Source organism: Micrasema longulum, unplaced genomic scaffold (assembly GCF_059751315.1).
Source record: "Micrasema longulum isolate JH-2025_06_02 unplaced genomic scaffold, ASM5975131v1 h1tg001071l, whole genome shotgun sequence".
NCBI lineage: Eukaryota > Metazoa > Arthropoda > Insecta > Trichoptera > Brachycentridae > Micrasema > Micrasema longulum.
In genome coordinates, this window is record NW_028278259.1 from 127,293 (window position 1) to 144,780 (window position 17,488).

The window sequence follows — 17,488 nt, forward strand, 5'->3', positions numbered from 1 at the left end:
ATAAGAAAATAAATGTAAATGCCTAGACTTCCATATTGCTTTCTTTTAGGTATTCTCCATCCTTGTTGTAATTTGTCTTGATGATCCCCGAGGGGGTGAAATCCAGTTTTTTGTCTACAAATATTTGGACAAACTCAAATATTGTAATAAAACCAACCAGTCCAAGAAGAAGTTTAAAAATTGGAAAATTGTTTTCGGGCGTTGCCTAGTATGTAAAATAATTCAGTCAGATGAATCTCTTCACAACAATAAAGGTTTCCGCTCTTTAACTTCACTAAAATAAATAGATGGAGGAATTTAAGAAATATGGATGTTCAAACATAGGCAAAATGGTGAATTTTCAGCTTTAACTTCACAAACATCAACAGATGAAAGAATTGAAAGAATATAGATGTTCAAATATAGGCAGAGTGGTGAATGTTACACAGTGTGTAAAGTGGCCACTTAAACCAGCCATTTACAGGTCATAAGCCCTGTAGATGCCTAGACTTATATATTACCTTCTCTTAAATGTTCTTCATCTCTGTTGTAATATGTTAAAATGGTGAATGTAGATTACGGAGGAGCAAAGCTAAAGGTTGAACGTTACAAGATGGGTTAATTTTTAAATAAGAAAGTGAGCTACATTGAAAAGATATTATTATTTTTGAATGTCAAATACGATTATTTTAAATTGTTTGGTTTAAGCCCTTTTTTATTATTTGAATTTAAAATGTTAACTCCTCTATCCTTCATTCAAATCGTAATTTGAATTGACGTGATGATTGGCATACTCTGTAATTTTTTATTTTTTTTTATGGAATAATGTTGATTTCGTTTATTTTTACAGAAACGATTTTTAATCTGACATACCCACCCTATATTTGTTTATTTGACGATTGTAGTCTGCAATACTTCACGGGTTATTTAACCCATCACGTTATACAAACTGCATGTATAAGATAAGCGCTAATGAATGTAGAGCAGATAGCTGGTAAACTGCCGACGTGTACAGAAAAAAAGGTCCTTATTGTCTGCGGAAGCCGTATTCAGCAAGGAAATCACCCTTTTAATGGGTGAATTCTGACTTACATGCGTATGGCTTTTGGGTGTATTTATTTAGAAAATGTATCATGGAAACCTTGGAGTTTTCAAAGCTACAAAGATTTACCAGTGCTAAACATTTGATAACAATACAAAAACAGTGCTTAGTAATAAAAAACGAAAGTATTTTATGTAAAAATTAGTTTATTGAGTAAAACAGAAATAAGGTTAAATATAGTAATTATGACTTGAAAAGTTGGTAAGAGATTTACATGTTGGAGTTAATCCAGTTAACGAACATGGGTACCCTGGTCCAGACTCCTGGGTATCCAGCCTGAGCGCATCCTTTACCCCAGGAGGTGACACCGATGAGGGTTCCGCCGACAGTCAGTGGGCCGCCGGAGTCTCCCTGGCAAGCATCGGCTCCAGTCTTGCCGGCGCAGATCATGTTGGTGGTAACTGTGTTGAAACCGGCATAAGCGTTGACGCAGGTTTGTTGGTTGACGATGGGAATGGTCACCTTGTACAGCTGAGTGGGAGAAGATCCGCCTTCCTGCAAATGAAAAATAATAGGTAAAACAAAGCCAGGTGGTTTCTTTGAAGAAAACTGATCTGTGAGAACCGGAAAATTAACAAATTGTGTTTTTAATGATATGTTTTATAAGATATACCATATGATAAAGAATTAACGGAAATTTCTCTTTTCTTTTTCTAACATGACTGTTTTTGACTATCTGTTAATGTCGATCGGATGTTCAGTATTCTGTCAAAGTTTGTTTGAGTGAGCCGAAAAATTGTTGTGTGGCAATTTTTACAATGGATAAAAAATTGAAACAACAAGCACTTTTGTTTTGCTAATGAAATTTCATGTGTCGAATTATTCAAAGTGTTGAATAAAGCCTTTCACGAATCGTGTATGTCAAAAACACAAGCATATGCATGGTACAAAAGGTTCAAAGACGGTCATGAATGTTTAGATGATGATAAACATACTGGACGCCCAACAACGTCAGTTACCGAGGAAAATATCGAATCGGCAAATAAAATCGCATTGAAAAATCGATGTGCATCAATCCCTAAACTTGTATTATTGTGCATCTTATATGGATCGGCAGATCATATTTCGACATGTCATGTTTTTGGGCATGAAACGCGTCGCTGCCCGCCTCGTCCCAAAAATACTGAAATTTGAACAAAAGCGGCGTTACTGTGGCTAAAAGATGATTTCCAGCGTAGATAGCGACCTCACATTCATCAAACCCATAATAACTGGTGACGAGACGTGAGTTTACGAGTTTGATGAGCCGATTGAAAAACTATCTTCCGAATGGTGCTTAGAAAATGAGCCAAAACCGAAAAAACCATATCGAACTCATTCGAAAATTAAATTTTTATTGACTATATTTTTTTTATATTTGTAGTGAAGTACAGTACGAATTTCTTCCATACGGTTAAACCGTCAATAAAAAATACTGCATCTTATACAGCGTTGATTATTTTGGAAGTTTATGACCAAAAATTGGACTAATACCATCAGCCACGCCTCGTATTTTCTAAACTAGGCCCCGTCTGACGTTTTCCTTTTTCCAAGACTAAAATTGCTATTAAGAGGAACGCGCTTTGAGACGATTGATGCCATAAAAGAGAATATTCGCTGCTTGAGCTAAAGGCTATATCTTTACAGGCATATGAAAAGTGCATGGACAGTTGGATTATGCGTTGGCATCAATGTATCGTCACAGTTGGCAAGTATTTTGAAGGAGATGATAAAGAAATTTATAAAAAATACGATTTTGTCAAATATCTGTTTTTCGTTTTTTTTTGTTGGCTTTAAGTCTTAAGATAAAATATTGTTATACTATCTGTTGAGATAAATGGGGCAAATCTATGCTCTCATTGCAAAAACACGTTGACAAAATAAAAAGTTTTGGTTTCCGTGGAGTTTAATCTAAATCTAAAATATTGGAAAACTGCTAATGAATAGACATAAGAAGACATTTTTTTCGATAAATTTGTAACATTTAGAATAACCGTTGTTAACGAAGAATTGACAAAAAACGTAAAGGGTTTGGTTTTATTATAATAGATAAGAAGTTTTTATAACTCACAACAAGGGTTCCCCATCCAGTAGCGAGGGCGCTGGTTCCATCGGCGACAGTCTGACCCTGGGATGGCAGCCTAACGACGGCAGCGGTTCCGGAGAGGGTGATAGGAGAGCTCACGGTCATGAGGGCAATATCGTTGTCCAAAGCGCTGTTGAAACCGGAGTGGTTGACGATCTTGCTTACGTCAACAACCTGTCCACCGGAGTTGTGTGTAGAAGATCCGGCGCGGATTCTCCACTGACCAGCGGAAGTTCTGAAATAATGATTAGCGTTGCAATGTTTGATTTAAACTATTTATTGATAATTCTTGATGTAATTCCATTGTAATGATGTAATAACTTATATTTACAAATAAGTTATTAATTTTAAAATATTTGTCACACTTCCACTTATTTGTTTAACTAATTAGCGCTTTCACCCTTTGATGGGCATCTTTAGACTGGTCTGAGGTTGAGAGGGATAAAGGGACAAGATCACAGGTTCAGAATATTGTTTAAGATATCAATAATAATAAAAACTTGTAAATGTTCATTTAATTTCAATATTAAAAACAAACGATTTTTCCTTACCCGCTAGTGCAGTGAGCAGCGGTTACGATAACACTCCTGGTTACGATGGTTCCACCGCAGACCTGGTTGAAGGATCCTGATCCGCTGTTCATCAACAGAGCCACCTGGTAGGGTGCCTCAGTGATTTGAGCCTGAGATCCTCCTACGATCTTCCCATCCAGCATGGGGACCGATGGGAGGACGAAGGCTGTAATTTAACATGAATATTTACGCACAATTCTAATAAAAAACAATTATAAATTTTCAAAAAAGGCAAGTTTTTTAAGTATATACCATTGGCCGACACCAGAATAGTTGCAAGTACTACCAGAATCATCTTGGTTATTTTACTGCAGAAACGATAGCGGCCGTCCCTTTTATACTGTTGAGATTTTGATAAATTTATCAGGTATTTTATCATAAGTTTTCCTGCTGTCTCATCGATTTTGTTTTAATGGTTTTATTATGATAATATAATCACGGATGATTGATTAATATCCATATATTTTTTGCACCACAACAGACCAGGAGGCTCAATTAGAGTGGCGAATTATATCACAGAACACCTAGGCATGAGAACAATCACATTAAATGTTTGTGTTTTCACTGAGAATCGAACCCGGAACCTTCCGTGTAAGTCGAGCGTCTTAACTTCTACACCTTGAAGCTTGCCATATTAGTATATCGACATCATCGAGACAGCCGCCGAATATATGAGACATTAACGTTTTAAACGTATAAGGTTTTTTTAAGAGTATCAAACATCTGTTATTTCAGTGCCCATTTTTCAGTTTACAACGCCATAATCTTGAAGCAGAATGCAGGAAAGATGGAACAGATATCCACACTGTCGTCAAAAGTAGTTATCACGCGCCATTGTTCTTGGACTTTGCAACAACGGTGATTGGTCTCATAAAGGTAATTAACCAAAATCAGTGATAGAAAATCCCATTTCCAAGACAAACAAAAATGATTTTTTCCGAGTACCTTAGCCTTGTACATGACCCGTAAGGCTACTAAATACAGGGGTTCAAATATATATAAAAAAGTATAAAAAAATACGTTTTGGGGTTTACGTAAAGGGATAGGGTGAAAGGGTTTCAACGATTTTCGGTATTGAACGAACACCAAGAATGGTCCAGGAACATTATACGAATAGGTAGCGACGGAAGGGAAAGGTCGGGAGCAGGGAAGAGAAGTTTGATTGGTTGCAAATCAGGGGAACTAGGTGCCCTAGATCTTTTCCTATGCTCAAGATCAAGAGGATACCCAGGACCTTCCATGCTGAATGCTAAGGTAAAGTAAAAATAACAAAAATGTAGAAAATGTAAAAAATGAGAAAAATGAGACAGTAACGAAAATTATATGAAAAAAAATAGTAATCAAAAATAGATAACTTATCGAACGCTCCTCTCTCGATGTCAAGTAGTAACTAATCCAATACAACGCACCAAAGTAATATTATTGACACAAAATTGTACGCGCTGACAGCAAAAACACAACCGTTTACTGTCTATGCTACCACACAACTCACTCAGTTTTTTTAGACTTGTGTTTATTGATAAATTCAAACCAAAAAGTACAATTCTTTCAGTTTACAAACTTCTTTATGTGGCTGTCGTCAAGACTCTGTTTTAGGACCACTATTGTGGAATGTATTGTTCGATGATTTTCTCGAACTTTTCTTTCCTTTAGCACATATGATTCAGGCTTTTGCCGATGATGAATGGATTTCGATTGAGGGTGATGCTGCTAATGAAATCAAATTATGTTTCACTCTTCAAAGAAACCCAGTTTTCTCTATTAAAAGGCAATCTTGTGTGTCCTCCTTCTATCAAATTCTTGGGCACTTCCGTTCGAGCTTCAAATTCCGTTTCAAACTTCGGTGTGATTCTTGAAATAAATTTGTCCTTTACTTCCCATGCTAGAAAATCTGTGAATCCGGGAAAGATGTCTTTCTTCAAAGTCGCACGCTTGGCCAGAGCCAGCCAGCTAGGGGTTGTTTTTTAAAACATCAACAGTCTATTATAAATCCATTTTTTTAGGCATCGTGTGCCATGCAGCTGGCTGTTGGGCACACCAATGTGAGTTGCAATATTTTGGGCGAATTATTTTAAGTGAACAAATGCCATCTCTTCTGGCTCTTGCTAGAGCATGTAGGACATGCTCGACGGATGCACTCCCGATTTTAACGGGCTTGTTCCCTTTGGATCTGGAGGTCGAACAACAATCCGTGAATTCCCACTTAAAAAGAAAGCGTTCTTCTGTCATTGGTGGCGTCCGTCTGCTCTCAACTGAAGGAATGTATCAATCGAATATTAAAAAAATATCTCTAAATGCTTTTCTTGATGCTTAGCAATCGCGATGGGAATCTTTCCCTTCAGGAGGGGTTGCCTTTATTTTTTTTCTTCAATCCGTTTGCGCTTAAAATCTTCTTGGGTTATCCCCGGTCACTAAACTACGCAGTTTTTATCAGATCACAGTAAATTTGATGCCACTGATTTGTTCTCAATATTGTTGATTCCCCTTCGTGCTGTTGCTAATATCTTTATCAGTCCCTTTACCCTTCTCTGTGATTACCGAATGGAGCTTCTTGCTACTATCCTGATCTCTGTTATAAGTCCTGTCGGATTTACAGATCTGGTGGCTTCCAAAAATAATTTCAAGGCTTTTAAAAAGTTTTGTTAACATTTCGTCGAATTGATCTTATCCAATCAGTTTGATTCCAGTAGGTGAAGAGTTCACTTCCATCTTTCTTCAATCCGATGAAATGTTCATTATGTACTTCTCGATTACCTTCTTTCAGCATCTTTATGCTAAGGCTACCAAATTTCAGAGATCTCCTTCGGGCAGCTTTTCTCGTACAGCCAAGGAGACTTGTGTCCTCAGATACGGTGTGCGGTATAAAGTGGGCAAGGTCTCTATCACAACTGTTTTTTCTAAGGAACTATTATAATGGTTTCTATGAGATATTCACTTAGATTATTATTTTTTTATTCGTAAATTCACTCTTGGAAAATGACATTTTTTTATAAAACAATGACAAAACGTTGTTGAAGGTGGATTAATCCTCAATTACATCAAAAAGAGATGGTCTTTTTCTTAGTCTTTCCCTTGAGTTATTACGTTATTTACGTCCTTTTAGTGTTTTTTTTTGTGTTTTTTTATTTCAGCCGATAGGCTACAATGTAATCCCACCCTCGCCATTGCATCGGTAGAAGCAGAACAAGTTTCCTGCAGAGATTTCTGCATAGAAAACAAATATTGAGTAACTACAAGTTTGTTCTAAGTCGACGCTTACCTTTATTTCCCTGTTTAGTCATGAGTTATATTTTTTCCCCTGTATCCTGTATTTTAAGAACAAATTTTTGATTTACTGTTTATTTTCTGATCGTTTTCTCATTTAATTGTATAACTGAAAAATATAATAAGTAGGCGCTACATAGCAGGCGCCAAATTCAACAATATGAAGACTGTCTGGGGATCGAATATTTACACTGTGAAAACTAAATACCGCATATATAACGCCTGGATAATACCTTCTCTCCTCTACGGATGCGAATCGTAACACCTATCTCGGACCCGAAACAAAAATTTTAAGTTTCGAGAATAAATGTCTCTGAAGAATCATAGGTGGTTTGACTTTGTAAGGAATGAAGTAATTAGAGAATGGACGCAGCAAACTTGTTTACATGGGTACCGTTATTATTTGTTTTTAGCAAAATAGGTATATTTTAATAATATTTTCCTTATGCCTGAAAAAAAACACTATAAAAATGTTTATTAATTATACTTTATTATTAAAATTTCGAGACCAGATCACAATGAGTTTTACTAGCACTTTATTTTAAATGTTGCTGTTGATCCAGTTTACATAGTTCGGAACCCTGGTCCAGACTCCTGGATATCCTGCCTGGGCACATCCTCTACCCCATGACGTTATACCAATAAGGGATCCACTAACAATTAGAGGACCACCAGAGTCACCCTGGCAAGCGTCAGCTCCTCCAGAAGCGATCCTTCCAGCACAAATCATGTTAGCAGTAACGGTGTTGAATCCCGCGTAGGCATTTACGCACTGCTGTTGGTTAACGATTGGAATGGTCACTTTGTAAAGTTGAGTTGGAGAGGAACCACCTTCCTGTAAAATAATATAGATTATTATTTATGTTCAAAACATTACCTTTGCGATCAAACCATATATTCAGTGTTTTAAAATATAAGTATATAACCACTTCCCGACTTTTTACGTCTACCGGTTTCGATACATACCCATTTTTTCGTCAAGACATTGACTACATCAACATGCAAATACTAAAATACAATTACACCTTTACCGTTACGGTAGTATACATAGTATTAACGAAAAAAATACAATAATAAATGCAAACACCTCCATGTCTGAACATGCAATAAAATAAGGTTAATATTATTAAGTGATATGTCACAAAATGTGTAGGGGGGGGAGTGAGGAAGGAGGAGGGAAACGTAGAGGGGGAGGAGCTAAGGGGTGGAACGTTAAACGATTGGTAAGTTTTTGAATAAAAAAATGGGCAGTGTTAAAAAAATATTTGAGTTGTTTAATAGATCATTTATATTTTTACAATTTATTTGTAATTTTCCAGTATTTTTAGTATAAAGACAAGCTCAATATTTTTGTTTAAATGTTTTTTTAAATTTTTTTACTGTAAAAAAAATATTTGCTCTCTTATGATTCTACCAAACATTAAATTTTGACGGCCATTTTCAACGAGTTGTAAATAACTCACTATTAGAAAATGGAAATCAAGTTGGGGTAGAGTAGGATTCGAACTGCAGACCTTTGAGCCGTAAGTCGGAGACTCTAGCCATGAGACTATAATCCGATTTAATTGAAGTATTATTCACATAAATCATTTTTTTTCTATTGACAAATACTTTATTTATCTTGGTTTAGTTTGGTATTTATAGGAGGTTATACGAATTTATTGACCGATTTTTAAAAAAGTTTTCTAATAGACCCTTTTAAGTATTAATTAATTTTGTGGTGTAACCGTTATTTATTGTAATTTAATTGGTGTAATAGCAAATGGAAGGTGGTATGCTTATGAGAAATCAAATGGTTGGAATTAATTATCAATGGCAGTATCCGTGTACGTCGGTTTCTGATGTATGTTAAATTATATTTGGTTATTTTTGATTGTAATTTTTTAAAATTAAAAAAATTAAATGACTATTTTTTTAAAAGTTCCAAAGTAAATTTTATTATTTCGTTAAAAGTATTTATAAATTTAAGAAACAGGTTTAACTGGCGTTCTGTTCCGGTTCAGAAACAATGTCATCGACATATCTCTTCCAAAATAAAATATTTTTTGTTAAAATGTTGTTAGTTTCAAAAATGTTGTTTTCAATGTTATCTAAAAATACATCCGCCACCAAAGGATTTGCGGGCTGGCCCATGGCCTAACCTGAAGTTGTAATTGAAATTGAGTTCGATGCATCTACATTAACATTTGTGAAAAGAAACGACGTCAAAAGATATTCGTTTGGCATTTTTGATAACCAGACCATTAAGAGCTTAATTAAAAATATATATTTACTACATTATTATTAAATAATGTATATTTAAACGTTATTACACGAGAAAACAAAAGGTCTGATATGATTATTATCTTTATGAATTATAATTAAAACGACAATATTTATTATAATTTTAATGGTTGATTCCGCAACAAGTACTTACAAAAAGGGTTCCCCATCCAGTGACAAAAGCATTGGCACCATCAGCAATAGTCTGCCCCTGGGATGGTAACCTCACAACAGCCACACTACTAGATAGAGTAAGAGAAGTGGACATCTTCATCAAGGAGATATCATTATCCAAATTGTTTGTAAATCCAGAATGTACGATAATCTGAGAAACTGCGACAACCTGACCACCATTGTTGTGAAAAGCTGATCCAGCACGAATCTTCCATTGAGATGGAGAAGTTCTGAAATAAATATTTTAAATCTATTCATGCCAATAATTTTGTCGAATTTTCTAAATGTATCTCTAGACTAAATTTGTTACCCCTTGGTGCAGTGACCGGCTGTTACGATGACATTTCTTGTGACGATGGAACCCCCACAGACCTGACCAAAGGAACCTGATCCCCCATTCATCAACAAAGCTACTTGGTAGGGAGCTTCTGTGATAGTAGCCAGGGTTCCTCCTACGATCTTCCCATCAAGCATGGGAACCGATGGTAGAATGAAAGCTGAAATTTAAAAAAAAGACCCTTAAAAAAATCATGCAATGCAAATTGTAAAAATAACTTTAAAGAATAACCTATTTAAAAATCATTTTATTGAAATATATCATACCATTGGCTGATACCAGAAAGGTGGCAAGTACTAGCACAAACATCTTGAAATATTATTCTGTAGAATCTCTCAAGGGTTGCCATTTTATACATTCTGAAAACTAAACAATTGATAATATAAATGTAATCTAATGTTTTATCTATTAAAACATTTAGAAAGATTAGTCCTTACTATTGTAATAAAATTCTCCTGCATCGATACTGAAGTATGTATTACGCACTGACCTAATTACTTGATTTGAAATCACTTAAAACGCCACCATAAGGATAGCATACAATTAGATATACATTTTTTTACTAAAGAGCTAAAAAAAACTTAAAATATTGTAATGCCCACCAATCAGGGGAGTTATATCAAAAATAATAATAAATTTAATTATCCTTTTAGGTAACTGATGTTATATTATGTTTTAACAAGATGTTATTAAAATGGAAAAGACCTATGTCACTTGAATTAGTGCGGTAAAATTTTGAATTTTGAGAACAATAGCCCCAAATATGCCTAAACGCGCTGATTCGTTACTAAATAAGGTAAAACTTCATGATGATGGTTATTCTTACGAAGATATCGCAAACAGTTTGAGCGGTGGAGCCACAAAGTCTGCTGAGCGGAAAAATTTCCAAAGTTACGAGCCGACTGGATCCAGGAAAACTGGCAAATAATTTAGAAAAAATCCAACATTTTTAGATTATATTTTTTTTGAGACCATTGTATCACTGTCTTGTCCTGATTTCAATTTCATAAAAAAAATGTGAATGAAATTTATAATATTGGTGTTGCGTCAAAATCCAATTAATAAAAGGGTTTTGCAGGTTGGTTTATTGGTGTCCTGAACAAGAAACGGGTATGTCTAACCGGTAAACAAAGAAAAGTCTGAGAGTGGTCATAATATAAAAATAATTAATAAAATTAAATAAAAGGGAGCCGACCGACACCATTATCCATTCGTGGTTCAAGGTAATCATTTATTTATTTATTTAACTTTTTGTACATAATGTTATTTGTACATTGGCGGGCTTATTACCAAATGGCAATTTCTTCCAACCAACCAATAAAATAAATATTTTATTTTTATAATTCAAGTTACAGAACATATTCAATAGAAAAAAAAGATTAAAAAGCTAAAAATATATAAAAATAGAAATAAACGTATTTGTTTATAAATTACCTCAAATAAAAACTATTACTCAATGGGAAAAAGGAAAAACGAGCAAAGAGGAAAAAGGAAAGGAGGAGAGATTAAGGAAGAGAAAGGAGATGTTTCTTCAGATGTGATTTAAACAGAGATGATTACACAGTCGAGCCGCATGGACACTATATGAGTTAGAGAAGAAAGAGGAATTGTGGATGGGTATTAAGAGAGTGCCATGAGAATTAGAACGAAGAGGTAAACCATGAACTGATAAGCGTTAAAATTTTTCACGCAGGTATATAGGAGCGTTAGGACTATGAAGTACATTGAACAGAAGTGAGAGGGTGTGATAGTCTCTCCGCTGTCTAATTTTGAGCCATTTCAGTTGCCTACGATATTCAGAAATGTGGTCATATTTCTTAAGACTAAAAATGTACCTTATGTATGTATTCTGAAGTCGTTCAAGTTTATCGAGTTGCTCACAGATTAAATCAGTCATAGAAACATCAGCGTAATCTAGAATGGGTAGTAGTAATGCTTGTACAAGGGTGCATTTAGAATTAATGGGTAAGAATTTTTGCAATTCTTTGTTGTCAATTTTTGCAAATCATACCTGAAGATCTTTGGTATTTGGTGGACTCGATGCCTCGAAGAACCGAGGCAGTAATTAAACCTAAAAGATACCCGACAAAATATTGAAAATTAACAATCAAACACAAACAACAAACCATCACACCGTTTTTCCGTAGGGGTAGGCAGATATGATAGAACGCCATATCACTCTGTATTTGCATACAGACCTCGTTTCCTCTACGTTCATACATCTTTTCATACACGCACGCCGATTTTTCTACTCTTGACATGTCCATCTTCAAGTATTTGATGAACTTGATCGTGCCATATATTTCTCAGTCTGCCTCGTTTTCTGCATCTATCAACATTCGCATCGTAGATCGCTCTACATGTCTAAACCAACGCAGCACCCCTTTATTGATTCTGTCGATAATGCATGTCTCAGCCTTACACAGTTCACGGATCTCGACGTTCGTGCACCAATCATACATCGTTTTACCACACATTTGCCTGAAGGATCACATCACGACAGCATTTAACCTATTTTTATCATTTACAATATTACCAAATGTCAAACGTTGTACGGAAAATCTGTTATAAACCATTTTGGCAACAAGTTTGTGTTACTGATTCATTTTGCTTAACATTTCGTAAATTTTGATGTGACATATAAAATATTATAATGTATGAAATACATTATATCTTATTTTAATGTGCTATTAATGATTTTACGTTCAATTTTTAAAATACGAGTGTATGGGTTAACCATACCAAAACATATATTTTTGGCTATGAATAAGTACAAGCAAATGATAATTTAACCAAAAGTGTCCAAAATTAATACCACGAGCACACATATTTGTTTACTGCCTCTATGGATTTTTTTTTCTTTAAATAAATGCAGGAGATGTACCATCACTTTGGTTTTATTCATATTAATGTGTAGTTCCACTTTTAGGAGACTATAATTCAGCTCTTTAAGCATACGAGACAATTGCTCAGCACCACCACATATAAAGACTACGTCATCATCAAAGCCTAGACGATTAAGGTGCGCTCCATCCACAGATATCCATTTATTGTCCCAATCCAGTTATTTGAATTCAGGAGACAAGATGTCACCAAAACTATTTACAATAACCCAACGTTTAATATGTAAACGAGACTCCAAAGTGATCGATTTGGAAAATTACCTTAATCAGTTTACTTTTATTTATTTATTTATTTATTAATTAACGGACATTGTCCATGTATACAATTTATAAGGTTTAAATATTACAATAAAAGAATAGTTTAAAACATTTAAAAAAAAAGAAAGAAGCATTGACAAACATAAGGGACATCGAGACAAGATCTGGACTATTTATTTAGTGCTCGTTTAAATCGTTGTAAACTTAAACCAAAAAAGTCCAGATCTTGTCTCGAGTTAACAATACGACAAAGACGGGTCATTGGAGAATTTAGGCCATAGTTTGTTCTATGCTGATCGATGAACAGTACTTCATTGTTTCTCAATCTACGAGTCGGAATAATTGAAATTTACTTGTCCCAGTAATGATGGAACATCGATTATACCATTTAGTATGCCGAACATATATATGGAGTCAATATTAGTTCTACGTTTTTGTAGACTAGAAATATTTAACATTGACTCTATTTCAGCATAAGAATAATTATCTCTCTCTAGTCTGAGCATCCACGCTATTTTTCGAAGCAAGCGATGTTGGACTGATTCAATGTGATTTATGCGATTGACATAGAATGGAGACCAGACCACGGAGGCATATTCTAGAAGAGGGCGAAAAGTTGAGCAATAAAGAGTTTTGATTGTACGGACATGAGTAAAATCAGAGGATATTCTGTTAATGAAGCCAAGTAATTTCAGTGATATATTTACTGTATTATCTATATGCTCGTTGTATGTCAGTTTATAGTCCAAAACAACTCCTAAATCTCTGATGGACTTGACTACATAAATTTTGGAGTTTTTTAATAGGTACTCGAAGGAAATTGGTTGTTTTGTTCTATGAAATGACATTATTTTGCATTTTTTAATATTTAGTTCTAATTTATTGACTTTACACCATCGGTTAAAAGAGTTAATGTCTGATTGAAGAAGAAAGCAGTCTTGTAAAGTTTGAATTATTTTGAGAATTTTGTTTTAAGCAGCTTGTAGAAATAAAATGAAGAAGATAAATTTATCACGTTCTATTTTACATTTCGTTGTATGTCTATAACTTTAAATTCATTTTAAATTCAAAATTATTATTATTATTTAAAACTTTTGCTAACTTTAACAAGAAGTCAAAAATAAATATTAAACATACGAAATTATTTATTCAAATTATTTTGAAATCGAACGGTTTGAAGAAACGCCAAAAAATTCATGTAAGTAAAAATAATATTTACAGTGATGATTTTTTAATGAAATAAAAACGCAATGCGTTTCCATATAAACTAAATTTTTATTTATCCTAAACTGCTTATTTATTTAGTGAGTTTCCTGAATAATCTGGTGACAATTATTAATATTTCGAAACAAATTAATTCACTATCTTATCTAAAGCTTAAAAATTATAAATAGAAGTATTTCCTGTAATCGCATTAACAGGCAAATCTTGACGTTATTATTTATTTCGACAAATGATAAAATTTATTCGACGAAAACTATCTCTAATACTGAACATCGAGTTCCGGAGTTTGTATTAAAAATAATAAGTAATTTTATTTAACCTTTTTTTAAACCAATCAACAGGCTTACAAAACTCTTAATAGTTTGTCATTAATAACATATAATACAATAAACTTACATGCCTAACCTAAACACATTTGGGATCGATTTTCATTTACAATATAGTCATGGCGTGATCTAGGCAGACATGGCAAGTGTGTCATCTTAAATCAGGAGTGATTACACCCCTTTGCTTCTTGAATGCTTGCCCTTGCTGTAGGAAAACATCGACAGTACTAAAAAATCATCGACAGTACTAAGTAAAAGAATCCGACGTTAGTTCTAAAATTCCCTACAGCAAAGACAGCATTGGTTCGCAAGTACGGTTAGGTAAATGAAGATTAATCTGAGCAAGGATATTATGCATATCTACATATCTAGATATTAATGTGTGAAAGAATATTAAACCAGCCTCAACCCCTTTTAACTCTAATACTAAAATTGGGATATTATAATAAGGATACCATATTATAGAATTAAATTCTAGCAAGCTACGAACAAATTTTTTATACAGTGTAATTGCAATTTTTGGGGATTTGAATGGCTTAGATATTAGCATTGAGCTTTATTATCATTTAAATAACTTAATTTTCATAAATAAAATAAATAAGCCAACTTTGTTTTTAACCACTAATTTTTATTTTTCACCGACCGGTTTTAAAGCAAACAAGCTTCTTTGTCAAGGTTTACGTAACGTAGTGGTTAAAAACAAAGTTGTTTTATTTATTTTATTATAATGAATAACCACAAAGTTAGTGCTTCAAATATAAACTTTATATTAAACTTAATTTTCACTGAGGATTATAATTTTATTTTAAACTTACTATTTGTAGAAAGTAAAAACCCAGCAAGGACTAAGAGGATCATCTTATTCTAAAGAAAAAAACTCTGAATCGACAATCAACAGCTGATTTGTTTTTATTCCAAATTATAACTACTAACTAACTAACTAACTAACCATCACGCCATTTCTCCAGAGGGGTAGGCAGAGAGGATAGAACGCCACACCACTCTGTCCTGGCACACTTCCTTTGCTTCCTTCACATTCATACATCTTCTCATGCACGCACGTCGATTATTCCGACTTTTCACATGACCACTTTCAAGAATTTGTTGTACTTGATCATGCCATGTCTTTCTCGGCCTTCCTCGACTTCTACAACCAGACACATTCGCATCATAAATCTTTTTAGCCGTTCTTTCATCATTCATTCGCTCCACATGACCGAACCATCGCAAAAGACCTTTCTTAATTTTGTCGATAATGCTTAACTCAGCCTTGCATTCTGCTCTAATTTCGACATTAGGGCACCTATCATACATTGTTTTTCCGCACATTCGCCTGAGGGATCGCATTTCAACAGCATTCAGTCTACTTTCGTCCCTTTTTTTCCAACTCCATGCTTCGCTTCCATACATTAGGGTTGGTACCAGAACTCCATTATGAACTGCTAATTTAGCCTCTTGCGATAGACACTTATTTGCTACGACAGACTTTAAGGCACCATTAACTCTGTTACCGGCACTAACCCTCCTTTCAATATCAAAATCCAAATTATAATAATGATAAAATACTTAGATATCCGAATTATACATACATATATACCTTTTAGGTAATGCCACCATACAGCGTTAAACACTGATATTAATTGAATAATAAGATATTTTTAAAAAATGATATTTAAAACTTCTCCAGTATTATGATAATCCTCAAATCTCGGGGTTGCTGTATTAGAAAAAACATTTGCTAAGTATTTATGCCATTCATACTCTCCATATAACTGCAGTATTGTACTCGTAATCCACGTAAACTGGCTTTAAAACAGATATGTTGGCTTTTTAAAAAAAAATATGCGCACGAGCAAATATTTACACCCAGTAGTTTGTTTCCCTCTCCAGTGTGTGTTAAAGGTTTCCATTTTTTCAAATTTTTTGTATATTTTCATGTTATTTCTGGGTTCAAAATTTGGTTTGATCCAAGGAATGATATTTTCGGTTGGTTTTAGTATTCCAACTAATCGACCTACAATAATGTTTTGACTGTTTGCAGTAGTTGCTAATCAAAATAGGCCAATCGAAGCTAAACTGGCAATGCACCACGGAGTTTCAGTCCCAACACTTATGTATGGAAGTGGAAACATGGAGCTGGCAGAAGAAGGATGAAAGCTGAGTGAACACGGTCGAAATGCGATCAACGTATGACAGGGTTACGAATGATCATGAGGAATCAGGCAAGAGTGTAAATCTGAGTCGGGTATAATTGATAAGATTAAGTAAGGTTCTCTGAGATGGTTTGGTCACGTAAAAGGAATGGATGACGAAATAATGGTAAAGCAGGTATATATGGTGAGAATGAACGGTAACGTGGGACGAGGACGTGTTCGCCCTTAGTAGGAAGACTTAGCATGATCAGATAAACCAAAATCTTAAATCTGGTCATGACAAAGCAGGCAAAACCAAAGCGCATGTATGACAAGATGTATGAATGTGGAAGAAACTAGAAATGTATGCCAGGAGAGAAGTGTGTGGCGGTCTATTCTCCCTGCCTAGCCTACGGTGAAATGGCAGGATTATAGTAGTAGTAATAATATCTTTACACATCTCTAGTTAGAAGCCAACTAGATTATAATACTCCAATATGGTCACCTTATCAAATCACTTTCTCAGATTCTATTGAGAGAATTCAGAATAAATTTCTTAGATATATTAATTTTAAGATGGGTTTTTCTACTAATCAATTAAATTATAACAAAATTTTAGACTCTCTTAAATTAACTAAATTGCAAAAACGAAGAACATCGACTGATCTTATGACTTTATATAAAATAATAAAACCAATGTTTGATACCCCTGATCTACTGAAAATGATTTCATTCTATGTACCACCTAGATTAAGCAGAACATCTACAATATTTTATTGTCAAAATTCTCGAACGGTAGCTCAATATAACTCACCTATTGTTAGATTACAGAATACCGGGAATGAATATGCATCACATTTTGATATATTTAGTTTATCTCTGCCTAACTT

The 17,488-nt window shown here is 34.3% G+C and overlaps 2 protein-coding genes across 2 annotated transcripts; both read right to left on the reverse strand.

Moving 5' to 3' along the window:
• Nucleotides 1–1,217: 1,217 nt before the first annotated feature.
• Nucleotides 1,218–6,389, reverse strand: LOC148277192 (trypsin delta-like). Its single transcript, XM_088233211.1, has 4 exons — nucleotides 3,971–6,389; nucleotides 3,698–3,884; nucleotides 3,132–3,381; nucleotides 1,218–1,576 (listed from the first exon to the last, which is right to left on the reverse strand). The coding sequence occupies exons 1-4, from the start codon at nucleotides 4,095–4,097 to the stop codon at nucleotides 1,292–1,294; spliced, it is 849 nt and encodes a 282-aa protein (XP_088089337.1). The 5' UTR covers nucleotides 4,098–6,389; the 3' UTR covers nucleotides 1,218–1,291.
• A 1,062-nt stretch (nucleotides 6,390–7,451) lies between these two features.
• LOC148277193 (trypsin-1-like) lies at nucleotides 7,452–10,164 on the reverse strand. Its single transcript, XM_088233214.1, has 4 exons — nucleotides 10,022–10,164; nucleotides 9,729–9,915; nucleotides 9,399–9,648; nucleotides 7,452–7,817 (listed from the first exon to the last, which is right to left on the reverse strand). Exons 1-4 carry the CDS (start codon nucleotides 10,062–10,064, stop codon nucleotides 7,524–7,526), a joined length of 774 nt encoding a protein of 257 aa, XP_088089340.1. The 5' UTR covers nucleotides 10,065–10,164; the 3' UTR covers nucleotides 7,452–7,523.
• Nucleotides 10,165–17,488: the final 7,324 nt, after the last annotated feature.